Source organism: Jaculus jaculus, chromosome 23, assembly GCF_020740685.1.
Source record: "Jaculus jaculus isolate mJacJac1 chromosome 23, mJacJac1.mat.Y.cur, whole genome shotgun sequence".
NCBI lineage: Eukaryota > Metazoa > Chordata > Mammalia > Rodentia > Dipodidae > Jaculus > Jaculus jaculus.
Window position 1 is genome coordinate 9,327,608 of NC_059124.1, and position 22,082 is coordinate 9,349,689.

Here is a 22,082-nt window from a genome sequence, read left to right on the forward strand (position 1 = left end):
AAGTGGAGAACCTGCCTTTCTGTTGCTCCTTCCTTGGGTGGGGGAAGATGAATGTCAACAGAAATGAATCGTGTGTCCACGCTCGGGTTTTCCGTAAGTACAGGCTGTAGAGCTCTATTTGAGGCGCCTATGACCATTCAGACCACTTGCCATCAGCCTTTGCCACTGGCCTGTCCCCTGACGGGTCCTCAAACTTTGAGGTGGTTATCCTGCAGAACATTAGGACATCGAGCCTTGGGACAGGGGTAAACTTTGACCTCCGTGTCCTTGGCGTGGCCATCTGTTAACTACGTATAGTAAATCACGTCTTCCCAGGGTGGGCTGGGGCGATGGCTTAATGTCCAGTGTTCCCCACTCAAGCTTAAGTCCTGGAGTTCACCCCCTGCCAGACTCCATGTAAAAAGCTGGAAACGAGCCTACAATAAACTAAAAACAAAATAATATGGACTGGAGGGATGGCTTAGCAATTAAGACACTTGCCTACAAAGCCAAAGGACCCAGGTTCAATTCCCTAGGGCCCACGTAAGCCAGATGCACAGGTGGTACATGCATCTGGAGTTCGTTTGCAGTGGCTGGAAGTCCTGGCACACCCATTCTCTCTCTCTCTTAAAATATTTTTTTAAAAAGTATTTTAAAGGTGGTAGCTCATCTTTAAAACAAGCACTCAGGAGGCAGAGTTAGGAGGATCACTGTGAGTTCGAGGCCATCCTGAGACTTCAGAATGCATTCCAGGTCAGCCTGGGCTAGAGTGAGACCCCACCTTGGAAAAAAAAAAAAATTTAAATCTGGGCGTGGTGGCGTCAGCCTGTCATCCCAACATCCCTCATGAGGCTGAGGTAGAACTGTTATGGGACAGCTCGGGATGCTCAATGTGGCACGTGCATCCGGAGCTCGTTTACAGTAGTTGTAAGTCCTGGTGCACTCATTCTCATGCTCCCTTTCTCTCTGTGTCAAATAAAAATAATTTTTTTAAAAAAAGCCACGATGGGCTTCTCTATAATCAAGCACCAGTGACTTGGGAGATAGAAACAGAATTCCCCGGGTGCTTGTGGTGTGTGCACAGCACAAAGCGCAAACCCAGAGAGACCTGCCTCGTGAGGTACACAGCTGCCACAACCTCCATCACATGTACCCACACACACACACACACACGAGGCGTGTAGAGAGCCAGCCAGGGTGGCACACGCCTTCAACCCCAGCACATGGGAGGCAGATGTAGGAGGATCACTGGGAGTTCAGCCTGAGACTCCATACTGCATTCCAGGTCAGCCTGGGCTGAGTGAGACCCTACCTCGGGAAAAAAAATCGTGGGGACCTAATAATGTTTTTTTCTACTTAGGAATTTATTGTAGACACATTTGGCAGTTCTGTGGATGGTTTTGTAGACTTTACCTTTCCTAAAATGTGTTCATGCAAAATGTAATGTTAGGCTGGAAATAAAACAATGTCTCAGGCAGGACACAGTCATGTATGCCCGTAATTCTAGCATTTGGGAGGTAGACACAGGAGGATCCAGAGCTTAAGGCCAGCCTGGGCCACATAAGATCCTGTTGTTCTCCACGCAAAATATAAAGCCTCTGGCTTCTTTCCCTTCAGAATACAAGCTCTGAGACAACCATGGAGGAAGAGCTGGGGCTGACCGGAGCCACTGCCGATGACACTGAGGCAGAACTCATCCGCAGCATCTGTGAGGTGGAACTGCTGGATGGTGAGACAATTTCCTAAGCACTTCAACACGGTGGCCGTGACTCAGCCCCTCAGAGCTGCTCTCCCCACAGGCAAGCAGGTCCTGGCCGCCTTCGTTCCACTTGTGCTCAAAGTCTGCAGCAGCCCCGGCCTCTATAGCAGCCCCGACCTGTGTGCAGCCGCCTCGCTGGCCCTGGGCAAGCTCTGCATGGTCAGGTAGGCCCTGTCCACACGCCCAGCGGGGTGGGTGGCGGTTTCCCACTCCCCTGATGACCCTGTCCTTGCCCCCAGTGCCACTTTCTGCGACTCCCAGCTTCGCCTTTTATTCACCATGCTTGAAAAGTCCTCACTTCCCACTGTCCGCTCGAACCTCATGGTTGCCACTGGGGACCTGGCCATCCGCTTCCCCAACTTGGTGGACCCCTGGACACCTCATCTGTATGCTCGGTAAGAGATCCCGATCCCTTGAGAGCGCTGCTCTCCCTCCTCAAGGCGCCGTGAGTCATTAGATGTCCTGCACCAGTGGGCCCTTGGCTAGGTGGACTCTGGGAACTGAAGCTTTCTCCTGAGGCCCTGCCTCGGTGGCAGTGACTAGACCTTTCGTTCCCAGCCTCCGAGACCCCGCTCAGCAGGTGCGGAAGACAGCAGGGCTGGTGATGACCCACCTGATCCTGAAAGACATGGTGAAGGTGAAGGGCCAGGTGAGCGAGATGGCTGTGCTGCTCATCGACCCCGAGCCTCCCATTGCGGCCCTAGCCAAGAACTTCTTCAATGAGCTCTCCCACAAGGTGAGCCAGGTGGAGGCAGCTGGGGGTTGTTGCGGAGGAAGTATGTGCCTCACCTCCTCTTCAGCCTATCTCAAAAAAAAAAGAAAACATTTTTCTCAGATCTTACAAAGGAGTGTGTGGGAAGGGGAAGCTGGGAGATGCGGGGAGACAAAGTGGGGAGAAGGGAGGTGCACCCCTTGGATCCCAAAGCCCATGAGGGCCACGTGTGCCTCAGGAGTGCATGAGACCAAATATGGATCTGGAGAAAAAGTGCGGGCAAAAAAGAAAATAGAAAGTTCAAGGGGCTCCTGCCATGTGGGGAGCTGGAGGGGATAAAGACCCCATGCTGGGAGTAAGGGCTGGGGGCTCCCCTCTGAGCCGTGCCAGCCCAGGCCCAGCGAGGGAAAACCTCACCCACAGCTGAGGTTCCCCAGTGGCCAGAGTCTGGCATATCGAACCCTCTCCTCTCTCTGCCAGGGCAATGCAGTCTACAATCTCCTTCCCGATATCATCAGCCGCCTGTCAGACCCTGAGGGCGGAGTGGAGGAGGAGCCCTTCCGCACCATCATGAAGTACAGCTCTGGGCCTTGGGGCACAGTTTCCTATGGCACAACTGACTTAGGAACCTTGAGGGATTGATTGACGGAGTGGTTGCAGAGCTGGGGATTAGGCCAGGCAGGGCCTTGCACACTCTAAGCAAGTACTCGCACTGCCTCCTCAGACCTGGCTCGGCTGTGTCTCAGCTGGCCAGCCTCCAGCAGTTACTAAACATCTAGGCTCCGATTCCATTGCTGTAAAATAAGGTTCTTGCAACTACTGAACACGATGAGGTTCCTGGGATGGCAGGCAGGTAGCAGGACTCACTGCCTCGCAGCCTTGTTCATCCCCATTCACAATAAAACCTCTGGGGAGGAGGCTTTTCAGATGTTTGGGAAGAAGGCAAGAGATATAGCTGGGTGTGGTGGCACACGCCTTTCATCCCAGCACTGGGGAGGCAGAAGTAGGAGGACTCGCTGTGAGTTCGAGGCCACCCTGAGACTACACAGTAAATTCCATCCAGGTCAGCCTAGGCTAGAGTGAGACCCTACCTCGAAAAAAGAAGAAAAAAAGAGCTACAGTGAAGCATGTCGTGCGGGTGGGGCTGTGGCCGAGAGATTCTTGCAGGAGGAGCTGGGACGGGGAGCCTGAGTGCAGCGACCAGGACCCGCGCTTTCCAGGCTGATCCCCCCCCCTCCCTGCAGGCAGCTCCTGTCCTATGTCACCAAGGACAAGCAGACGGAGAGCTTAGTGGAGAAGCTGTGTCAGCGCTTCCGCACAGCCCGGTACGCTGCCGCCTTCCCCTGCCGAGGAAGGAACGCTTAGCGTGGCCCTGGGACCTAGGGAGACCAAAAGGAAGGGCTGTGCCTTGAGAGCCACCTCACCAGTCCCTTCCGTCTGCAGAACCGAGCGGCAGCACCGGGACCTGGCTTACTGCGTGTCCCAGCTGCCCCTCACGGAGCGGGGCGTCCGTAAGATGCTCGACAACTTCGACTGCTTTGGAAACATGCTGTCAGACGAGTCCATCTTCAGCGCTTTTCTGTCAGTTGTGGGCAAGCTGCGGCGCGGGGCCAAGCCCGAGGGCAAGGTAGGTCCCTCCCGCATCCTCACACCCGGCCTCCTCCCCCGCCCCTTCCTGCCTTGGCCTGGACAACCAGTGACCGGTCAGCCTCCAAAGTCCACAGTTCCCACGGAGGCTCACTGAGCACCACTGCTGTGTCCCGCTGAACAGTCTCACTGCCCCGAGAATCCCACACTGTAGCCTTTTAATCAGGGACACAGCAGTGTTTCCAAGGCTGCTCTGGAACTTTTCCTCCCAGCCCATCATAGATGAATTTGAGCAGAAGCTTCGGGCCTGTCACACGCGGGGCTTGGACGCACTAGAGGAGCTTGAGAATGACGATGAACGGAGCCAGAGGGCTCCATCAGCCAGGAAACCTTCCGCCGGTAGGAAAGGCAGCCTCCTGTCTATGGCGAGCCCACGCAGGAGCCGGGTTTCCATTTGTTTGAACCACGTCTCCCTGCCTTGTCTAGCCTCCCGGCAGCAGCCTCTGACTTCTGCCCCCTCTGACGACGACTTCGCCACACCTGGACCTCGGCGCACCTGCCGCCGGCTCCCAAGCACTCAGCAGCGCAGACCCAAGAGTAAACCCAAGGTGGTCTTCTCCAGCGACGAGTCCAGTGAGGAGGGTACGCTGTGCCCTTGTAGACATCAGGGTACCTGGTTCAGGTCTTTCCTGCCAGAAGATGCCTTCCCCTGCAGTTGGGTTTGCTTCTGCCCAATTTATTCTCTCAGATCTATTTGCACCATCTCTGTGACCTAGCTTTTATTCCTGTTTTTTTTGAGCAGAGCTTTCAGCTGAGATGACAGAAGATGAGACCCCCAAGAAAACCACCCCCATCCGCAGAGCCTCCGTCCGCAGGCGGCAGCCCTAGGAGCTGTGGTCCTGCCCCCGTCCCTGCTGGGCAGGGCATCTTCAAGGACGCAGCCTCCGGCTCCTCCCTTGTGCAGTGCACTTGCCGCCTCCGCTCGGTTTTAAACTGCAAACCGCACACAGCTGCTTTCACTCTGCCGCAGATGTTTGCCTTGTTTTCTAATGAATAAATGTTTTTAAATCCTTTTAAGCATTGTCTTAAACTGGTCTTTTTTCACCTTTCACATGAGCCCAGATTCAGGCAGCAGACACAGGGTTTACACATTCAGAGAGATGAGCCCAGGTGAGACAAGACTGCGCAGATCTCGCATGAGCCCGTGCTCCTGCATTGCCTCGTGAGGCCCAAGATGGCCGTGCTCTGGACAATTACCCAGTTTCTAGATCACACAGTACTTCTCAGCCGGGAGTGACTCTGTTCCAAGGGTTTTTGACAATGCCTGCAGACCGTCGGTGGGTGGGAAGGAAGATGGGGAGAGCTGCTGCTAAACAGCGCAGGACAGCCCACGACAGAACTGTGCAGCCTAACACGTCCCAGTGACATCCTGCTCTGGACCCTGTGTGCCCCAGTCCTTCCCTGAAGCGGGTAGTTGTCCTGGCCTGGCTGACGGCAGAGAGCTCATGACGGCCCCCCCCCCCCCCCATTCTGCAGAGACAGCTCTGTCTGGCTGTGACGTGTCTGCGGGAGGTCCAGCTCCTCAGGAGCAAGCCCCGTGATGCATCTGCACTCATTCCCCTGCCCACAAGTCTCCAGTCTGCTGAGTCACTGAGGACCGGAGGAAGGAGCCTGCCATGGTGATGGCTCTGGCTGTCATGGCAACAGCACCCTGCATCAGAAGTGCTCCGGGCCTGTTTGGGGGATGAGAGGGAGTGACAGGCCCGAGTCAAAAAGGAAAGATAGTACCCCAGAATCGTGCTTTGGTTTAGGGCTTGAGGCCCAAGGCTGGTGGGGGAAGATGAAGGCTGCTGGCTCTGCAGGAAGGGAGGCAGGCCGGCCCGAACCCCGCTCCCAGCACTGTCCTCCTGGCCTGCTCATGGTTAGTTAGCCTGGGCATGGGCCACACAGACAGCTGCGAGACGGAGACATCCGGTGCTCGCTCTGAGGCCCCAAGGAGAGGGCAACCCTAGACAGGCAAGAGGCTGGGGCTAGATTTGGGGTGCAGCCCTGCGTGTTCCCTGCCTTTTTAGCAAAGGTCTGGCTAGCTAAACTTAGCTACAGGCCTTTCTGCTAAAAGGGCAGGGCTAGTGCGCTGGCTTAGCAAAGTGGCCCGGGGTATCCCCCCAGGCCTGCACCTGTTGAGCCCAGCGCCCCCGCCCCACCCCGTCTCTAGGGCTCAGAAGCCAGACTCTCCTCCCTCCGGGAAAGGAAGGAACCCTACTCAGCTTTCAGGAAGGAGCTGGGGGCCTGGCTTTACTCCCGATGCCTTTTGCTACCCTTCCCCCACCCCCCTCCTCTTTGGACTCACCCTGCCCCCAACATTCCCGAGGGCAGCCGAAAAAAGGGAGTCCTTGGCTCCCGGAGCCGTCTGCACGTTCCAGAATGGGGAGGGACTTCCGCTCCCACGTCGCGCCCGCCGCCCGGTGCTGCACTGGGTGAAAGGGACACTGTCCGCCGGCCGGGGCGGTGCCGCCCTGAGCGGCCTCCTCCACCCGCCCTCGGCAGACAAGCTGTCCCCCCGGGGGCCCCGGCGGGCGCACACAGGGACGGGTTTGTCCCAGTTCACAAGTGTCTAAGCTGCAGAGCATCGTGACCTTGCGCTCAGGAAGCTCCCCCCCCACCTTCTGAGGCTGCTTCCTTGGTCCAGAAGGCAGGGAACCCTGAGACTTGGGGGGGGCTCCCCCGGGCTGGGGAGCAAACTTGTCCCCTCCTGGGCCTCTTTTTTATGCCGTCCCTGCGTCACGACCAGAGGGCCGGCGATTTGCAGCCAGGAACCGTCTCTAAATGCTCTAAATTCCCCATCCCGGCAGCTTCCACGGTCCTCCTCCCCCGGGCAGCCACTTTCACGTCCTTGTCCCAAGGTGTCCTGTGTGTGCACCAGGCCCCGATCCATCAGGTCCCCAAGTCTGCAGGCATCCCCGCCGGTGCCATGTTGGAAATCATCTTCCGGTCACCTCCCTAGAGGGCCAGTCTCGGTGCACCCCCCCCCAGCCCCCCCCCGTCCGGAGAGCACACGTTTGGTGCGTGCACATTTGCAGAACGGGGCGGGCCCGAGGAGAAGGGGCAGGCGGGGCGGGCGGCGGGCGGGCGCGCGGAGCCCCCGGGCCCGGAGTGGACGAGCGCGCGGGGGCGGGACCCGCGTCACCGCCTCGCCGCCCGGCGCTATAAAGGCCCGGCGCCGCCTCACCGGCCGCTCTCTGCTCGTCCCCGTTCCACCGGCGGCCTCTCCAGCCTGCCTCCCTTCTTTCCTTCCTAGCCGCGCAGTGCCAGGTGAAGCCGCCGTGCTCGCAAGCAGCCGGGCACGCTCGGGAGCCGGGCAGGGGGTGTGCGGGGCGGGCTGCAGGGCAGGGCGACGTGCTGGGGCGCCCGGGGGGAATGGAGACCGGGGAGGGGGAGGGGAGCAGGGAGGGAGGGAGACGCGAGACCGAGGGGGGCGGCCCGGGGCGCACGGCCCGCGCCCAGGCTCACCCCGCGCCCGTGCTCTTCCCCCGCAGCCGCGTTCCCTACGCACCATGGTGAAGGTCGGAGTGAACGGGTGAGTTAAGTCCGAGGCTCGCTAAGGGCGGGGTCCTGGGCTTTGCGATCGCCCTCGCAGACTCGGGGTTTGGGGGTGGTGAGTGCGTGCGGTCTCCCCTTCCTCCTCCCGGCGCCCAAGGAGACCCCAAGGTCAGCGCGGTGACCTGGCGAAGGCTCCCGCCGGGCATCGCGGCCACTGCAAAATATAAGAAAGGAGAGCGCCCCATTCCAGCTCGGGATCATCCCCTAATCCCCCCCGGCCGGGGCTTCTTTCTCTCCTTTCGCGCCCTGTGCGGTCACGTGCCGCGAGGGGCGCCCCTCCCCCGCAGCCCCGGGAGCGAGGCGCGGATGCCCGCGAGCGCGGGGCGCGCCCGGGCGCATCCCCGGGCCCCGGGCCGCCATGTTGCAACGGGGAAGGAAATGAATGAACGCACCACCGTTAGGAAACCCTCCTGTGCCCATCCACCTCGGCCTTCTTCCTCTCTGGCCGGTGACTCAGCCTCCCATTCCTTCCCCGGTAGGGCGGAGTCTCCGCGATCCGGTTAGCCAGGTGAAGCCAGGCGGCTTCTCGGAAGGGAGCTGGCTTCATCAGCTTGCGGCCCCGTGCTAGCCCTAGACCAGCCTGATTCCCCCTCCCCCCGTTAGGCGTGATGCTTTTTGTAGATAATTGAGAATCAAAGCTGACTTTTGAAGGTCCTCTAGGGTCCTTCCCTCAGCCACAGACAGAGGCGTGGTAGTTGTGGCTTAGTGCCAAGGGGGGGGCAGCTGAGTCATGATGGTGAAAAAAAAATTTTCCACCACAAAATGGCTCCGATGGCGGCAGCCCCTTTGCAGTGGACACCCCACATCCCTTTACTGCCCATGGCTGGTCCCAGCCATATAGGCCGGGCTATGAAGGTCACTAACGGGATTGGGTGTCTGAGCCTAGGAATCCCGCCCTTCTCCCCATCCCATCCTCCAGAAACCAGATCTCCTCACTCCACTTTAATCTGAGGTTAAATTTAGCTGCTTGACCTTTTTCTGTGCTGGGGTCTGGACTTAGGCTCTCCCCTTCACCCCCCTATGTCTGGATTCTAACCGGGAGGAACAGGTAGCTTATCAAATTCGATGGGAGTCTTTAAATGGGTTTGGAAGCCTCTGTCTCTAGTAGGAGGGACTTGGAGAAGAGGTGGGCCGACCCTGCCCAGCTAATCCTGATCTTTGCCCGTGCCCTTTGAGCTTGGTGATGCTGAGCGCACAAGTGTCCGGGGGGGGGGGGCTGGGGTACAGCCTGGAGCAGGCCTTCCCACAGCATGGGTAGGTGGTGGGAATGAAGAAAGCCATGTGCCTAGCTTGTCCCCAGACGCTGCTGGATTTTTGCTGGGGGGGGGAGGGCTGTGGGCAAGGCATTAAGCCTAATCACCCCTTGGACAGGAAAGGAGCTTCCACTTTATGACCATGTTGTAAACGCCAGGCCAGCCTGGAAGGGTTTATCAAGCAAGATTAAAAGAAAAAAATTAGACCTCTTGGGACTTTCTGGTAGTGAGGAAATTTTTATACAATTGGCCCTCCACAATTGAGATTTCTGTGTCCCCATCAACCAACCACCTGAATCAAAAATTATCAGGGTAAAAAAAAAAAAAAATTCCAGAAAATTCCAAGGAAAAAAACAGTGCCTGACACTACCTACACAGACCATCATAATCAGAGGAAAAGATGACGACGTCAAAATACGAGAGACTGATTAATTGAGATGGGGAAGGGGATATGATGGAGAGTGGAGTTTCAAAGGGGAAAGTGGGGGTTGGGAGGGTATGACCATGGGGTATTTTCTATAATCATGGAAGTTGTAAATAAAAAATAATAAACTTGACGCCTTGTCCCCCACGAGCTACACAAGCGCGGTGGTGGCTGCTGACCTCGCATAGTCGAGGGTCCCGCAGCTACTGGAGGCTGTGAGTGGAGTCCTATGCAAACACGGGTATTCCTGCTCTCTGGAAGGTGAGAGCCAGGCCGCACTCACACTGCTTGCTTCTGTCCCCAGATTTGGCCGCATCGGGCGCCTTGTCACCCGGGCTGCCTTCAACTCTGGCAAGGTGGAGATCGTGGCCATCAACGACCCCTTCATCGACCTCAACTACATGGTGAGTGCTGCCCCCTACGGGTGGCGGGAGGGAGCGCGTGCCGCAGCAGGACCCGAACCCCGTGCGCCCCGTGCCTTCTCCAGGTCTACATGTTCCAGTACGACTCCACCCACGGCAAGTTCAACGGCACGGTCAAGGCTGAGAATGGGAAGCTTGTCATCAACGGGAAGCCCATCTCCATCTTCCAGGAGTAAGTGGAACTGGAGATGAGCTTGGGAGATGCAACTGGTCTGTCCACCCAGATGCATTCATGCCCCCTGTCTTCCCGCCACCTCTCCCCCCCACCACCAGGCGAGACCCCGCCAACATCAAATGGGGTGATGCTGGTGCCCAGTATGTCGTGGAGTCTACCGGTGTCTTCACTACCATGGAGAAGGCTGGGGTGAGTGGCCCACAGCTGTGGGGTGTTGACCTCAGGGCTTGGTGTAGCCTGAACTGAGAAAGGCAAAAAAAAAAAAAGTAAGCTGGCCATCTTCTTCTGTGCAGGCCCACTTGAAGGGCGGAGCCAAGAGGGTCATCATCTCCGCGCCTTCCGCTGATGCCCCCATGTTTGTGATGGGCGTGAACCATGAGAAATATGACAACTCACTAAAGATTGTCAGGTGAGTGTGCCCAATCCCCTCGAGGTGGGTGGGCAGAGCCACCACGGCTTCAGGTGGGTGAGCCACCCTCACTTCCTCCTCCTCCTTCTCAGCAACGCCTCCTGCACCACCAACTGCTTAGCCCCCCTGGCCAAGGTCATCCATGACAACTTCGGCATTGTGGAAGGTCTCATGGTATGTGGGCAGAGCTGTCTGTCCCCTGGTATTGGCTCTTTCCACCAGTCTCGTGGGGTGAGACCGAAGCGGGGGTGTCTGTGGTGAGTTCACTCCCTTCAGGGCCTCACTGTCCTTCACGCTTCCAGACCACAGTCCATGCCATCACTGCCACCCAGAAAACCGTGGATGGCCCCTCTGGCAAACTCTGGCGTGATGGCCGTGGGGCTGCCCAGAACATCATCCCTGCGTCCACTGGCGCCGCCAAAGCTGTGGGCAAGGTCATCCCCGAGCTGAACGGGTGAGTCTCCTCCACACAGGGATGTGGGAGGACGAGAACCTGAGAGGGTGGGGCTGACCACACCTTCCCTGTTCGCGCAGGAAGCTCACTGGCATGGCCTTCCGTGTGCCCACCCCCAACGTGTCTGTGGTGGATTTGACCTGCCGCCTGGAGAAAGCTGTATGTCTGGTGGTGGGCTTGGGGTTTTCCGGGGAAAATGGTGATGGGGCTTGGAGCTTTTAAGATTCAACTGTTTCTGCTGCCTTAGGCCAAATATGACGACATCAAGAAGGTGGTGAAGCAGGCGTCAGAAGGCCCCCTTAAGGGCATCCTGGGCTACACGGAGGACCAGGTACTGGGGGCACTGGAGCCTGGGCCCGCATAGCTGTTCTAGGCAGGGCTGGGCCCCCAGTGCTGACCCGCCGATCCTTCCCCAGGTCGTCTCCTGCGACTTTAACAGCGACACCCACTCTTCCACCTTTGATGCCGGGGCCGGCATCGCCCTCAACGACCACTTTGTCAAGCTCATTTCCTGGTATGACAACGAGTTTGGCTACAGCAACAGGGTGGTGGATCTCATGGTCCACATGGCCTCCAAGGAGTAAGAGGGCCTCGTCACCCACCCCCCCAGCAACAACACGCGCAAGAGGGGCCTCAGCTGCTGGGGAGCCCCTGGCCCAACTCAGCCCCCCACCATACTGAGCATCCCCCTCCTCAGTTTCCATCCCAGATAGCCCTGGAAGAAATGGAGGGGACGAAGGAGCCCTTGTCTGTCACCACCATCAAATAAAGTTCACTGTACCCAGCCACCTCTTTGCATTTTATCTTAAGGTTCCTGGGAGGGAAGCTGGGCTGCTGGGGGGGGGGTGTAGGGCAAATGGATCTGGCTGGCGTGGCTCAAATTGAGGTACCTCCCCTATGCCCTTTTGAGTTTTATTGGGCTGTGGAGGACAGGGCCACTTTCCTGGAACCTTGATGGTCTTTATCAGGAAGCCACGATGCCTGGGGTCAGGCAGGGGAGGTTAAAACAGGAAGTCCGTGCTTTGGTGACAGGCTCTGGTCTGACCACATGGAGTGGAGCCAGTGATCAAGTTTGTGTGTCTAAAGCAAGGTCTCTGGTGAGCAGATTAGGTAAGGCTCTGGAAACATGCCAAACTGACAGCATCAGCAAAGTAGGACTGGAAGATGGGCTAGGCAGTGTTGTAGGAGGCACCCCCTTCCCTAAGTGTGGGGGGAGGGCCCGGTGGGCAGGAGCTGAGACGTGTCTCACCCTAACACTGGTACTTTTCACTCCCGGGCAAGTTCCAACGTGTTACATACAGGTGGGGAAGACATTCCGTACTTTAGGGAAGAGTCCTCGAGTTAATACTAGGAAGTGCTGGAAACTGACACAGGTGCTCAATAAATAATCACCATTATTATTAAAGATTCCATTCAAATGTAGCCTCCCCTCCTGAGGTATCCTGTGTCTTCCCCTTTTCCAAGCAAGGGACATCAGCCTGAGGGTTCTGTGGATGGCAGGCATGGAGACCTCCTTTGGGGGAACAGGCTGTGAGCGAACACTACACACCCATGTGCTCAGCAGCTTCCCAAGACAAGAGCTTGGGTCTCTCTTCAGGACACTGCTCCCATGCCAGGCTCCTTCAACACACACCACCTGCAGGTGGCGAGGATGACAGCCCCTCTGCTGGACAGTGGGCGGCTGGGAGCCTGTGGAGCCATCTGAGCAGCCCGCCAGCCTTCTTCGTCCGTCCGTCTGCCTGCCTGGCTCCTGCAAGCGCCTGATACACAAGCCCCTAGGGGCCCTTTGCTGGACCCTCTTTACACCGGTGCCTGGGCCAGTGAGCACCAGTCTAAGTCCAAGACAGTGAATGGCCGCTAGGTCCCGAGGAGGGTGGCAGTCCCCCTTTCACAGTCCTTACCACATGGACAAGGGGAGGGCCACGAACGCACCACTGGCAGCGTTTTAAAGATGGGAGAAGCAGGCGGCATCCACTCCGAGGCAAGGAAACCCTAACTGTAATGGGGGTTGTCCAGATAAGGGGGAGGGGGCCAAGCCTAGCTCCAGACATCCGAGAAGCCTGGGGAGGCCAAGGCTCATAGGAGAGAGCCCAACAGCAGAGGAGCAGCAGCCTCAGGGGGCAGTCTTGGTACAGTCCCTCTGCAGCCCCAGCCTTGCCTTGGTGAGGTCAGGGGGACCAAGGCAGAGCTGGTCCCTATCTCATGGAGCTATCAGATGAGACATCTCGATCGGAGTCCTCAGTCTCGCTTGGCAGCGGCGGGTCACTAAGCGGGACCGCAGTGAACGCAGGAGACTTTCTAGAAAGAAACACCAGTGGTCACCTCGATGCAGGCAAGCCTCTTCCCCATGGCCTTCTCTCTGGAAGGCGGGCAGGAAAGATCGCAGGAAAGGGCTGTGGACAGGTGCAGGGCGGTGAAGTGGGGAGGTGGAGAAAGACTTCCCCCGTTTGACCAGATGGAAGAAATGGTTCCTCTTGGGGCCTCTGAGAAGCTCAGAGATCAGAAAAATGTGAAGTCACAGCACACACGGGCAATGCCATCTGAGCCTGTATGATAGTAAGCCCTGGCTTTATGCTTAGCTATAATTTGGGGGAGGGAATGAAAGACAAGTCTCACTGTGTTGCCAGGGCTGGCCCCAAACTTCCGGCCACAAGCAATCCCCATGGTGCTGGAAGACAGGCATACACTACACCAAGATTAATACAGTATTTTTATAACTGTGAGTGTGTGAGAGAGAGAGAGAGAGAGGAGACAAGCCAGAGGCTGGCTATTTTCCGTGATTGCTCTCTACCTTGATGGAGAGACAGGGCGTGTGTGTGTGTGTGTGTGTGTGTGTGAGAGAGAGAGAGAGAGAGAGAGAGAGAGAGAGAGAGAGAGAGAGAGAGAGAGGGAGGGAGATAGGGAGGGAGGGAGGGAGGGAGGGAGGGAGGGAGGGAGAGACAGGGGGCAGAGGCTTTTTTTTTTTTTCTTTAGGTAGGGTCTCATTCTAGCCCAGGCTGACCTGCCATTTACTATGTAGTCTCAGGGTGGCCTTGAACTCATGGTGATCCTCCTACCTCTGCCTCCCAAATGCTGAGATTAAAGGTGTGTGCCTCCACACCCAGCCAGAGGCTTTTTTTTTTTTTTAATAAATGGGGGGGGGCGGCTGCCTATTTTCCAAGATCACTCTCCACCCTGATGGAGACAGGGCCTCTCCCCCAGAGTTTTTTCCCGGATTCCTCTTGCTCCTGTTACAGGAAGGCCAACAACCTCCTCCCCGCCCCCCACCCAGCATCTACGTGGACTGTGGAGACCTGAGCTCTGTTCCTCAGGCTCACAGCACTTTACCACTGAGCCATCTCCCTGGTCCAACTTATTTTGTTTTGGCTTTTGTTTATGTTCATATGGGGACTTTCTATTGTAGCCCAGACTGACCTCAAACTTGAGGTCATCCTCCTGCCTCAGCCTGTCAAGTGCAGAGATTACAGAAATGTATCATCACACCTGGCTTATGATTTTGTTGTTGTTGTTATTGTTTCGAGGTAGGGTCTCACTCTAGCCCAGGCTGACCTGGAATTCACTATGGAGTCTCAGGGTGGCCTCGAACTCACGGCGATCCTCCTACCTCTGCCTCCCGAGTGCTGGGATTACAGGTGTGTGCCACCACGCCAGGTGTGGCTTATGATTTTTTTAAATATTTACTCTCACGTAGGGTCAAATGCAGAAACCGTGGTCCCGACTCTACATCTTTCCCAACACCACATCTCTTCTGTTCCTTGCCAGTTTGCAGCTGCCTCTAACTGCCCAGAGTTGGGGACACTGCTGGGTTTCATCTGATTGATTACCGACAGAGGGGAAAAAGCTATCAGTCTGCTCCAGACCTGCAGGTGACTGCCCAGAGCAGACGCACATGAAGGTGGGACGCGGTCAAGGCCCGCAGGTCTTCAGGCTTGCTGACCCAGGGCCCCGTTCCCTAGGAGACGAGCACGGGGCAGGAGGCAGGTCCCTTACCGGTCTCCGGACTGGGTGATGAGCCGCCGGCAGGTCTCCATCTGAACATCCAGGCCTCGCTTCATGCTGCACATCTCCATGTACTCATGCAGGTGCCGGTTCATGTCATTCTTGGCCGTTGCCAGCTCCAGCTGCAGAGGCAGGGGCGAGCCATTAGGGTCGTGGTGCGCAGCAGACAGCTGCCGTACCAGGAGCACCAGCTGCCTAGGGGCCTAGGCAGCCAGGGTTGAAAGCTGGACTCCAAAAGAAATCAAAACCAGCACTCGGGAGGGAGGCAGAGGTAGGAGGATCGCTGTGAGTTCGAGGCCACCCTGAGACTCCACAGTGAATTCCAAGTCAGCCTGGGCTAGAGCGAGACCCTACTCAGAAAAAAAAAAGAAGTCAAATACCAACAGAAAGTCCCAAATGTACTACTATCTCCTCTGGACTTACACTCGCTTGTTTGTAAGTGTGTGTATGTGGCGGACAGACCCTGTGCCCGTGTATGGGGGCCAGAGCGGTCCATCAGGTGTCCTTCTCCACTGCTGTTCACTTCGCTTCCTTGAGACACAGTCTCTCACCAACCGTAGAGCTCGTCACTTTTGCAGTCAGACTGTGATCCTGTGGCTTCTGTCCCCCCCCTCACTACTGGGGTTCCAGGCATGCACAGCCATGCCCAATTTCTTACTTAGGTGTTTGGGATCAAAATCAGCTCATGTGTGCATAGTAAGCACTGCTAAGTGCTGAGCCCTTTCTCTTTTCTAATTTTTATCTACCTTAATTTACATTTTATTTTAATTCTTTTGTTTTGTTTTGTTTTTGTTTTGAGGTAGGGTCTCACTCTAGCACGGGCTGACCTGGAATTCACTGTGGAGTCTCAGGGTGGCCTCGAACTCACGGCGATCCTCCTACCTCTGCCTCCCAGTGCTGGGATTAAAGGCGTGCGCCACCACGCCCGGCTACTTTTATTCTTTTGAATAAAAAGTGAAAAGAATGGGAGCAAGGCCGCTGCAGATGAGCTCCACACACATGTGCCACTTCGGGCATCTGGCTTATGTGGGTCCTGGGGAATTGAACCTGGGTCCTTTGGCTTTGCAAGCAAGCACCTTAACTAGCAAGCCAGCCCTCCAGCTCAAGCAGAGCCCTTCTTTATACGTGGTGGGTGAGAGCCTGACTCCTGAACTGCATACCCAACCCACTCCTGGGATCTCTGCCTACAGAAGAATGCAACACTAGTGGAGGGAGAGGAAAGAGGATCGGTGAGAGTCTGAGGCCAGCCTGGGACTACAAAATGAGTGCCGGTCAGCCTGGGCAAGAGTGAGACTCTACCTTGGGGGAAAAAAAAAAAGAGAGAGGAAAAAAAAGCTTAAGGTCATCCTTAACTGCATGGAGAGTTTGAGGTCATCATGGGTACCACGAGACCTTGTGTGTAGGGGGACCTGCAGCCATACCTCAGTAGTACTGAACATATCTATCACGAGTGGGTTCAATCCCTCGCACCCTTCTCCACCAAGAGAAGAGGGTCGAGCAACAAGGAAAGGGGTGTTACTGGGTAGAACGGAGTGGTTCCAAGTGGCTTTAGCACTGCCTCAGGCTCCGCTCTAGTGCATTCCTTGTGTAATGTCTGGCCCAGGTCCGCCTGCCTCGCTGACTCATGTGCTCAGCAACTCTGAGGAGAGAATCCGGCTCACCTCCACCTACCCTGCACTATTTTTTTTTTAGGCATTTGTGGGTTGTTTTTTTTTTTTTTTTTTAATTAATTAATTTGACAGAGAAAGAGGCAGAGAGAGAAAGCACACACCAGGGCTTCCAGCCACTGCAAACAAACTCCAGACACGTGCACCCCCTTGTGCATCTGGCCAACGTGGGTCCTGGGGAATCGAACCTGGGTCCTTTGGCTTTGTAGGCAAATGCCTTATCCACTAAGCCATGCCTCCTGCCCCCCTCCCCTCCGCACTCTCTTGTTGAGAGCCAATTACCTGCAAACTACCTAGGCTCACCCTCCCCACTAATGCTACCCCCTCACTGGGACTTCCCTTCCTCTCACTTCTAAGTCGGATGCGACGACGTGGAGGGCTGCGCCGCTGAAGGTGTCCCTGTGAAGCCTGGCGTCACGAAGGCTCCACGCAGAAGGGCAGGCTCTCCCCCTCTCAGAGCTGACTCGGCAGCCACACGAGGCACAAGCAGAGGAGGCGAGTGTCCGGGGCACAGGCGACCCCGCTGCCTCCCTTTGGGCCCAGAGGCAAAAAGGGAAAATCAAACTGCGGCTAGGTGACGCGCGCTCGACTGCCCAAAGAGCATGGCAAGGGGAGAATGTGCCCGCGAGGAAGCCACCCGTGACAGATCTGTGCTGCACAGAGAAGGGTGGGAACTGGCACCAAGAAGGACAGGGGCCGCGGGAGGGGACAAACGGGAGAGCCAGGACAGTGGCCTTCCAGGCCAGACGGTGGTTGGCTGGCGGGGCCCCGGCGGAGGTGGACTGCAAGGCACGCTTGTTCCTATGGCAACCAGACTGGCAGGATGTGATGACGGCGCCCTCGGAGAGGAAAACGTGATGCTGCAGCACACAGATCAGCTGCCACCGCTGTGCGCGCACATGCACACGCGCAGGCACATACCCTGTGACTTCTCCTTGAGAAAGCTGCACGGGAGAGGCCTAGAACCCACAGCTCCAGGGGACAAAGGCTGGGGAACATGTGAAGGGCTCAGGGAGTAAGTAAGAGAGCTTTCCATGCAAGCTTGAAGGCCCGAGAGGAGAGGGTCCAAGATGGCCTGAGGTCAATCTCCAGCCCAGGTCACAAGCTGGGCAAGGCCATGTGGCACACCTGTAACCCCAGTTCTGTGGGGAATGGGGCTCACTGATCAGCCAGTCTGACTGAAAACAGCGGCTCCAGATGAAACGAGAGACTCTGTCTCGAGGAAACACAGGACAGGATTAGGAAAGGACACCCGACGTTCTCCTCGGCCTCTGCAGGGATGCGCACACGTGCACACGGAGGGAAGTGAAGCATGAGATCAAAGCACAAGGCCAGCACTGGCCGCAGTGGCCTCCACACACCTGGACGTAGGCCTGATTCGCACAGCAAGGCAGGGATGCGTAAGGAGTGGGTGCCTGGCCTCAACAACCTACGCCCGGAAGTCCAGACTCAGTGTGGGCAACCCAGGGGATGCGGTAGGGGTGGGAGGTACGTAGAGGGGCCCGGGGGGCATGGAGGGAAACGCCCACCCACCACGCTGGGCCTCCGCTTTGCCATCCAATAATGGGACTGGTCCTCGCCTCCATCCTAGTGACCTTGACAGATGGAAAGGTTACAAAAGTAAAGGTGCCTCGCCCGCTCCATGGGAGGAAATACACCCCTGATACTGAAAACAGAACAGAGCTAGTCATGAGCCCTGGGGGTGTAACGTCTGCTGCTGTCTGGCTCAATGTAGATACTGTGCTCACCAAACTGCCCAGTAAGCACTTCTCTTAATGTTCATACCCTTATATTAATGCTACTCTCACTTTTCGTAGAGAACCTTCTCTTTTCAGATGGCAGTGACCTTGGGATGACTCAGAAGGTATCACAGTGCTGGAAAGAAGTGACCGGAGTGCTCAGCACTGCAATATCTCTATCACACCTTCCAAGGCCCAGGGACTATTGCGGAAGAGGTGGCAGAAAGAATGTAAGAGCCAAAGGAAGGGTAGGACTCCTTACAATGTGCTTCCCCCAGACACAAAATGGCCTGGATATCCATGACCTCACAGTGCCTGACACTACCTACACAAGACCATCACAATAGGAAGAAAAGATCATGACATCAAAATAAAAGAGAGACTGATTGAGATGGGGAGGGGATATGATGGAGAATGGAGTTTCAAAGGGGAAAGTGGGGGAAGGGAGGGTATTACCATGGGTTTTTTTTTTTTTTTTTTTTTTCAGTTTTTCGAGGTAGGGTCTCACTCTAGCCCCGGCTGACCTGGAATTCACTATGGAGTCTCAGGGTGGCCTCGAACTCACGGCGATCCTCCTACCTCTGCCTCCCTAGTGCTGGGATTAAAGGCGTGTGCCACCACGCCCAGCTTCCATAGGATATTTTTTATAGTCATGGAAGTTGTTAATAAAAAAAAAAATTTTGAAAAGAAAAAAAAAAAAAAGGAAAGCTGCCTCAGATACTCCATGCGGATCCCTGCCACCAAGGCTGCCTGTAATTCTGTCAGGACAGAACAGAGGTCAGAGTCGGAAACAGCTTCAAAGCCATGTTTCTCTTCTTCTTACTTGTCTTTCTAGGGACGGGATCTCGAGTATGGCTGAGGATGGCCTTGAACTTCTGATCTTCCTGCCTCTGCTTCCCAAGTGCTCGGGTACCAGGCGTACGCCACCACATCCAGTTTACGTGGTGCCGGGGACTGACCCCAGGGTTGCGTATGTGCCGGGCCGGTGCTGCACTAACTCGGGTGTGTCCCCAGGCCCAGGATGTTTCTAGGTAGGAACCTGTGATCCAGGGCATGAGCCAAGTAGAGGTGGCAGGTCTAGGCCACTGGGCCAAGGTCCCTACTTTGTTGAAGGTGTGGTGAAATCATTAAGCCTCAGAGCCACCATCCAAAAGACAGCTGCAGCTCAGGAGGAAAGACGAAGACAGCAAGAAGGGCGTGCGCACACAGCAGAGAGGAGAGACCCTGGTTGGGTCTCTGAAGCAGGGCATTTGTCTACCTGAGCTAGAAACAGTGACAGCAGCCGGGCGTGATGGCGCACGCCTTTAATCCCAAGCACCCGGGAGGCAGAGGTAGGAGGATCGCCATGAGTCCGAGGCCACCCCGATGCTACATAGTGAATTCCAGGTCAGTCTGGGCTACAGTGAGACCCTATCATGAAAAATAACAGAAAAAGAAAAGAAAAGAAAAAAGGGGGCTGGAGAGATGGCTTAGAGGTTAAGGTGTTTGCCTGCAAAGCCAGAGGATTCCATTTAGATTCTCCAGGACCCATGTAAACCAGATGCACAAGGGGACGCATGCATCTGGAGTTCATTTGCAGCAGCTAGAGGACCTGGCATGCCCATTCTCTTTCTCTCTCTGCCTCTTTCTCTCAAATAATAAATTATATATATAAAATAAATAGTAACAAATAGTAACAACAACAACAACAACAAGAAAAAAAACCTATCCAGGTGTGGTAACACACACCTTTAACCCCAGAATTTGAGAGGCAGAGGTAGGAAGATCATTGTGAGTTTGAGGCCACCCCAAGAGTGCACAGTGAATTCCAGTCAGCCTGGGCTAGAGCGAGACCCTACCTCGGAGTCAAAATAATTGCACAACTTTCTCAAAAGGCACCCAGAGTGAAGGCAACGGGAACATAACACATGGGCTCGAAGGGAGGCTGGAGCCAGAGGTCTCTGCCTCACATCCACGTCACTGTCCGAGGCTGGGCGGCCGCAGACGGGCCCTCCCACCCAGCCCTGCTCCAGAGGCGACCTCCACGCTGCAGCTGCGCAGACCCCCTCGTAGCCCCCGAAGGAAAACAGGGTGTTCAAGCAGCAGCTGCACCTGTCATTTCTAAAGACTGCCCGAGGCTTAGGGCTGAAAGCGGAGACTGCTGCAGGAGCTCAAGGGCAAAGCCAAGGACAAAGAAAGTCCCTCTGAGAGCTACAGCATGTGCGGCATGGGGAGCAGTCAATGGTGCCCACTACGGGGTAGGCAACTCTGAGCCAGGTCCTACCCTAAGCGCCACACGTGTGACCTGATCTTCCTGCGACCCTGTGGGGAAAGAGCCCACCGATCCCCACTGGACAAAGAAACAGGCCCGAGCCCAGCTGTGGCACACACCTGTAATCCCAGCACTTGGGAGGCTGAGGCAGGAGGACTGCTTCGAGTTCCAAGTCATCCTGGGCTACATAGTAGCAGACCAGGAAGGCCTATATATAGCAAGACCTCACATCCACTAATGAAGGAAGGGGCTGGAGAGATGGCTGAGTGGTTGGGCGCTTGCCTGTGAAGCCTAAGGAGCCCGGTTCAAGGCTCGATTCCCCAGGACCCACGTTAGCCAGGTGCACAAGGGGGCGCCTGGAGTTCATTTGCAGTGGCTGGAGGACCTGGTGCGCCCACTCTCCTCTCTCTCTGCCTCTTTCTCTCTCTGTCGCTCTCAAATAAATAAATAAATAAAATCAAAAATGAAGGAAGGAGGGAGCAAGAGGTCCAAGGAAGGGAGCAGTGGTCTGTGCCTATAAACCCAGCAACATGGTAGGTGGAGGCTGAAGGATCATGAGTTTGAGGCTAGCTTGGTAAGACCTAGTCAAGAAAGAGAGAGGTGGGCTGGAGAGATGGCTTAGTGGTTAAGACGCATGCCTGTGAAAGTCTAAGGACCCAGGTTCACTTCTCTAGGTCCCACATGAGTCAGATGCACATGGTGGCGCATGCGTCTGGAGTTCGTTTGCAGTGACTAGAGACCCTGGTGCACCCATTCTCTCTCTCTCTCTTCCTGCCCCCTGTCTCTAATAAATAAATAAATAAAAATAAAAATCTAAAAAAAGAAAGAAAGAAAGGCTGGAGAGATGGCTTAGCAGTTCAGCACTTGCTTGTAAAGCCTAAGGACCCCAGTTAGAGGCTCAATTCCCCAGGACCCACATAAGCCAGATGTACAAGGTGGCATGTGCATCTGGAGTTCATTTGCAGTGGCTGGAAGCCTTGACATGTCCATTCTCTCTCTCTCGGCCTCTTTCTTTCTCTGTCTGTCTGTCCCTCTCAAATAAAGAAATAAAAATAAAAATAAATTTTTAAAGAAAGAGATGAGAGAGAGAGAGAACAGGCTCAAAAGAACTAGGGCTGGAGAGATGGCTTAGTGGTTAAGGCACATGCCAATAAAGCCTAAGGACCCAGATTCAATTCTCCAGATCCCATGTAAGCCAGATGCACTTGGTGGCGCATGCATCTGGAGTTTGTCTGCAGTAGCTAGAGGTCTGGGCATGCCCATTCTCCCTCTCTCCCTCTCTAATAAATAACTGAAAAATAAAATCTTAAAAAAAAAAAAAAAGATGGGCTGGAGAGATGGCTTAGAGGATAAGGCACATGCCTGTGAAACTTAAGAACCCAGATTCAATTCCCCAGGTCCCACATAAACCAGATGCACATGGTGGTGCATGTGTCTGGAATTAGCTTGCAGTGGCTAGATGCCCTGGCATGTCCATTCTCTCTCTCTTCCTCATTCTGTCTCTAATAAATACATAAATATAGAATCTTTAAAAAAAAAGCCAATGAACTTGTTCAAAGTAGAATGGTAGCAGTCAGTGACATGAGTTAAGACTTGAGCCTACTGGGTGTGGTGACGTATGCTTCTTTCAAGATTTAATTTTTCTTTTAATT

General features: G+C 55.5%; 3 protein-coding genes and 1 long non-coding RNA gene across 13 annotated transcripts in view; 2 read left to right on the forward strand and 2 right to left on the reverse strand.

Moving 5' to 3' along the window:
• The window catches only part of Ncapd2 (non-SMC condensin I complex subunit D2), a 35,662-nt gene extending 30,548 nt beyond the window's left edge, over window positions 1-5,114 (forward strand). For all 3 annotated transcript variants that reach the window (XM_045139730.1, XM_045139732.1, XM_045139731.1), the window contains exons 23-32: window positions 1,597-1,708; window positions 1,779-1,902; window positions 1,978-2,133; window positions 2,297-2,474; window positions 2,931-3,025; window positions 3,695-3,775; window positions 3,894-4,077; window positions 4,310-4,436; window positions 4,524-4,679; window positions 4,840-5,114. In XM_045139730.1, the coding sequence (XP_044995665.1) occupies window positions 1,597-1,708; window positions 1,779-1,902; window positions 1,978-2,133; window positions 2,297-2,474; window positions 2,931-3,025; window positions 3,695-3,775; window positions 3,894-4,077; window positions 4,310-4,436; window positions 4,524-4,679; window positions 4,840-4,925 (1,299 nt within the window). In that variant the 3' untranslated portion in view covers window positions 4,926-5,114. The remainder of the gene's footprint in view (window positions 1-1,596; window positions 1,709-1,778; window positions 1,903-1,977; window positions 2,134-2,296; window positions 2,475-2,930; window positions 3,026-3,694; window positions 3,776-3,893; window positions 4,078-4,309; window positions 4,437-4,523; window positions 4,680-4,839) is intronic.
• On the reverse strand, window positions 1,323-6,365 carry LOC123456464. The gene is made up of 2 exons (XR_006634559.1): window positions 3,875-6,365; window positions 1,323-2,539 (listed from the first exon to the last, which is right to left on the reverse strand). It is a non-coding gene; the product is annotated as an uncharacterized LOC123456464 (long non-coding RNA).
• An 854-nt stretch (window positions 6,366-7,219) lies between these two features.
• On the forward strand, window positions 7,220-11,562 carry Gapdh (glyceraldehyde-3-phosphate dehydrogenase). 2 transcript variants are annotated; one of them, XM_004668680.2, is made up of 11 exons: window positions 7,220-7,349; window positions 7,574-7,614; window positions 9,619-9,718; window positions 9,802-9,908; window positions 10,010-10,100; window positions 10,205-10,320; window positions 10,413-10,494; window positions 10,623-10,774; window positions 10,855-10,933; window positions 11,022-11,105; window positions 11,191-11,562. In XM_004668680.2, exons 2-11 carry the CDS (start codon window positions 7,592-7,594, stop codon window positions 11,356-11,358), a joined length of 1,002 nt encoding a protein of 333 aa, XP_004668737.1. In that variant the 5' UTR covers window positions 7,220-7,349; window positions 7,574-7,591; the 3' UTR covers window positions 11,359-11,562. The 2 variants fall into 2 exon arrangements, with proteins under 2 accessions (XP_004668737.1, XP_044995588.1); XM_045139653.1 differs by lacking the exons at window positions 7,220-7,349; window positions 7,574-7,614 and adding an exon at window positions 8,094-8,112.
• Window positions 11,563-12,150: 588 nt separating this feature from the next.
• The window catches only part of Iffo1 (intermediate filament family orphan 1), a 20,841-nt gene continuing 10,909 nt past the window's right edge, over window positions 12,151-22,082 (reverse strand). For 6 of the 7 annotated variants that reach the window (XM_045139652.1, XM_045139651.1, XM_045139650.1 and 3 more), the window contains 2 exons: window positions 14,765-14,895; window positions 12,151-13,072 (listed from right to left, as the gene is read on the reverse strand). In XM_045139652.1, the coding sequence (XP_044995587.1) occupies window positions 12,970-13,072; window positions 14,765-14,895 (234 nt within the window). In that variant the 3' untranslated portion in view covers window positions 12,151-12,969. The remainder of the gene's footprint in view (window positions 13,073-14,764; window positions 14,896-22,082) is intronic. The other variant, XM_045139649.1, reaches the window with a different exon arrangement.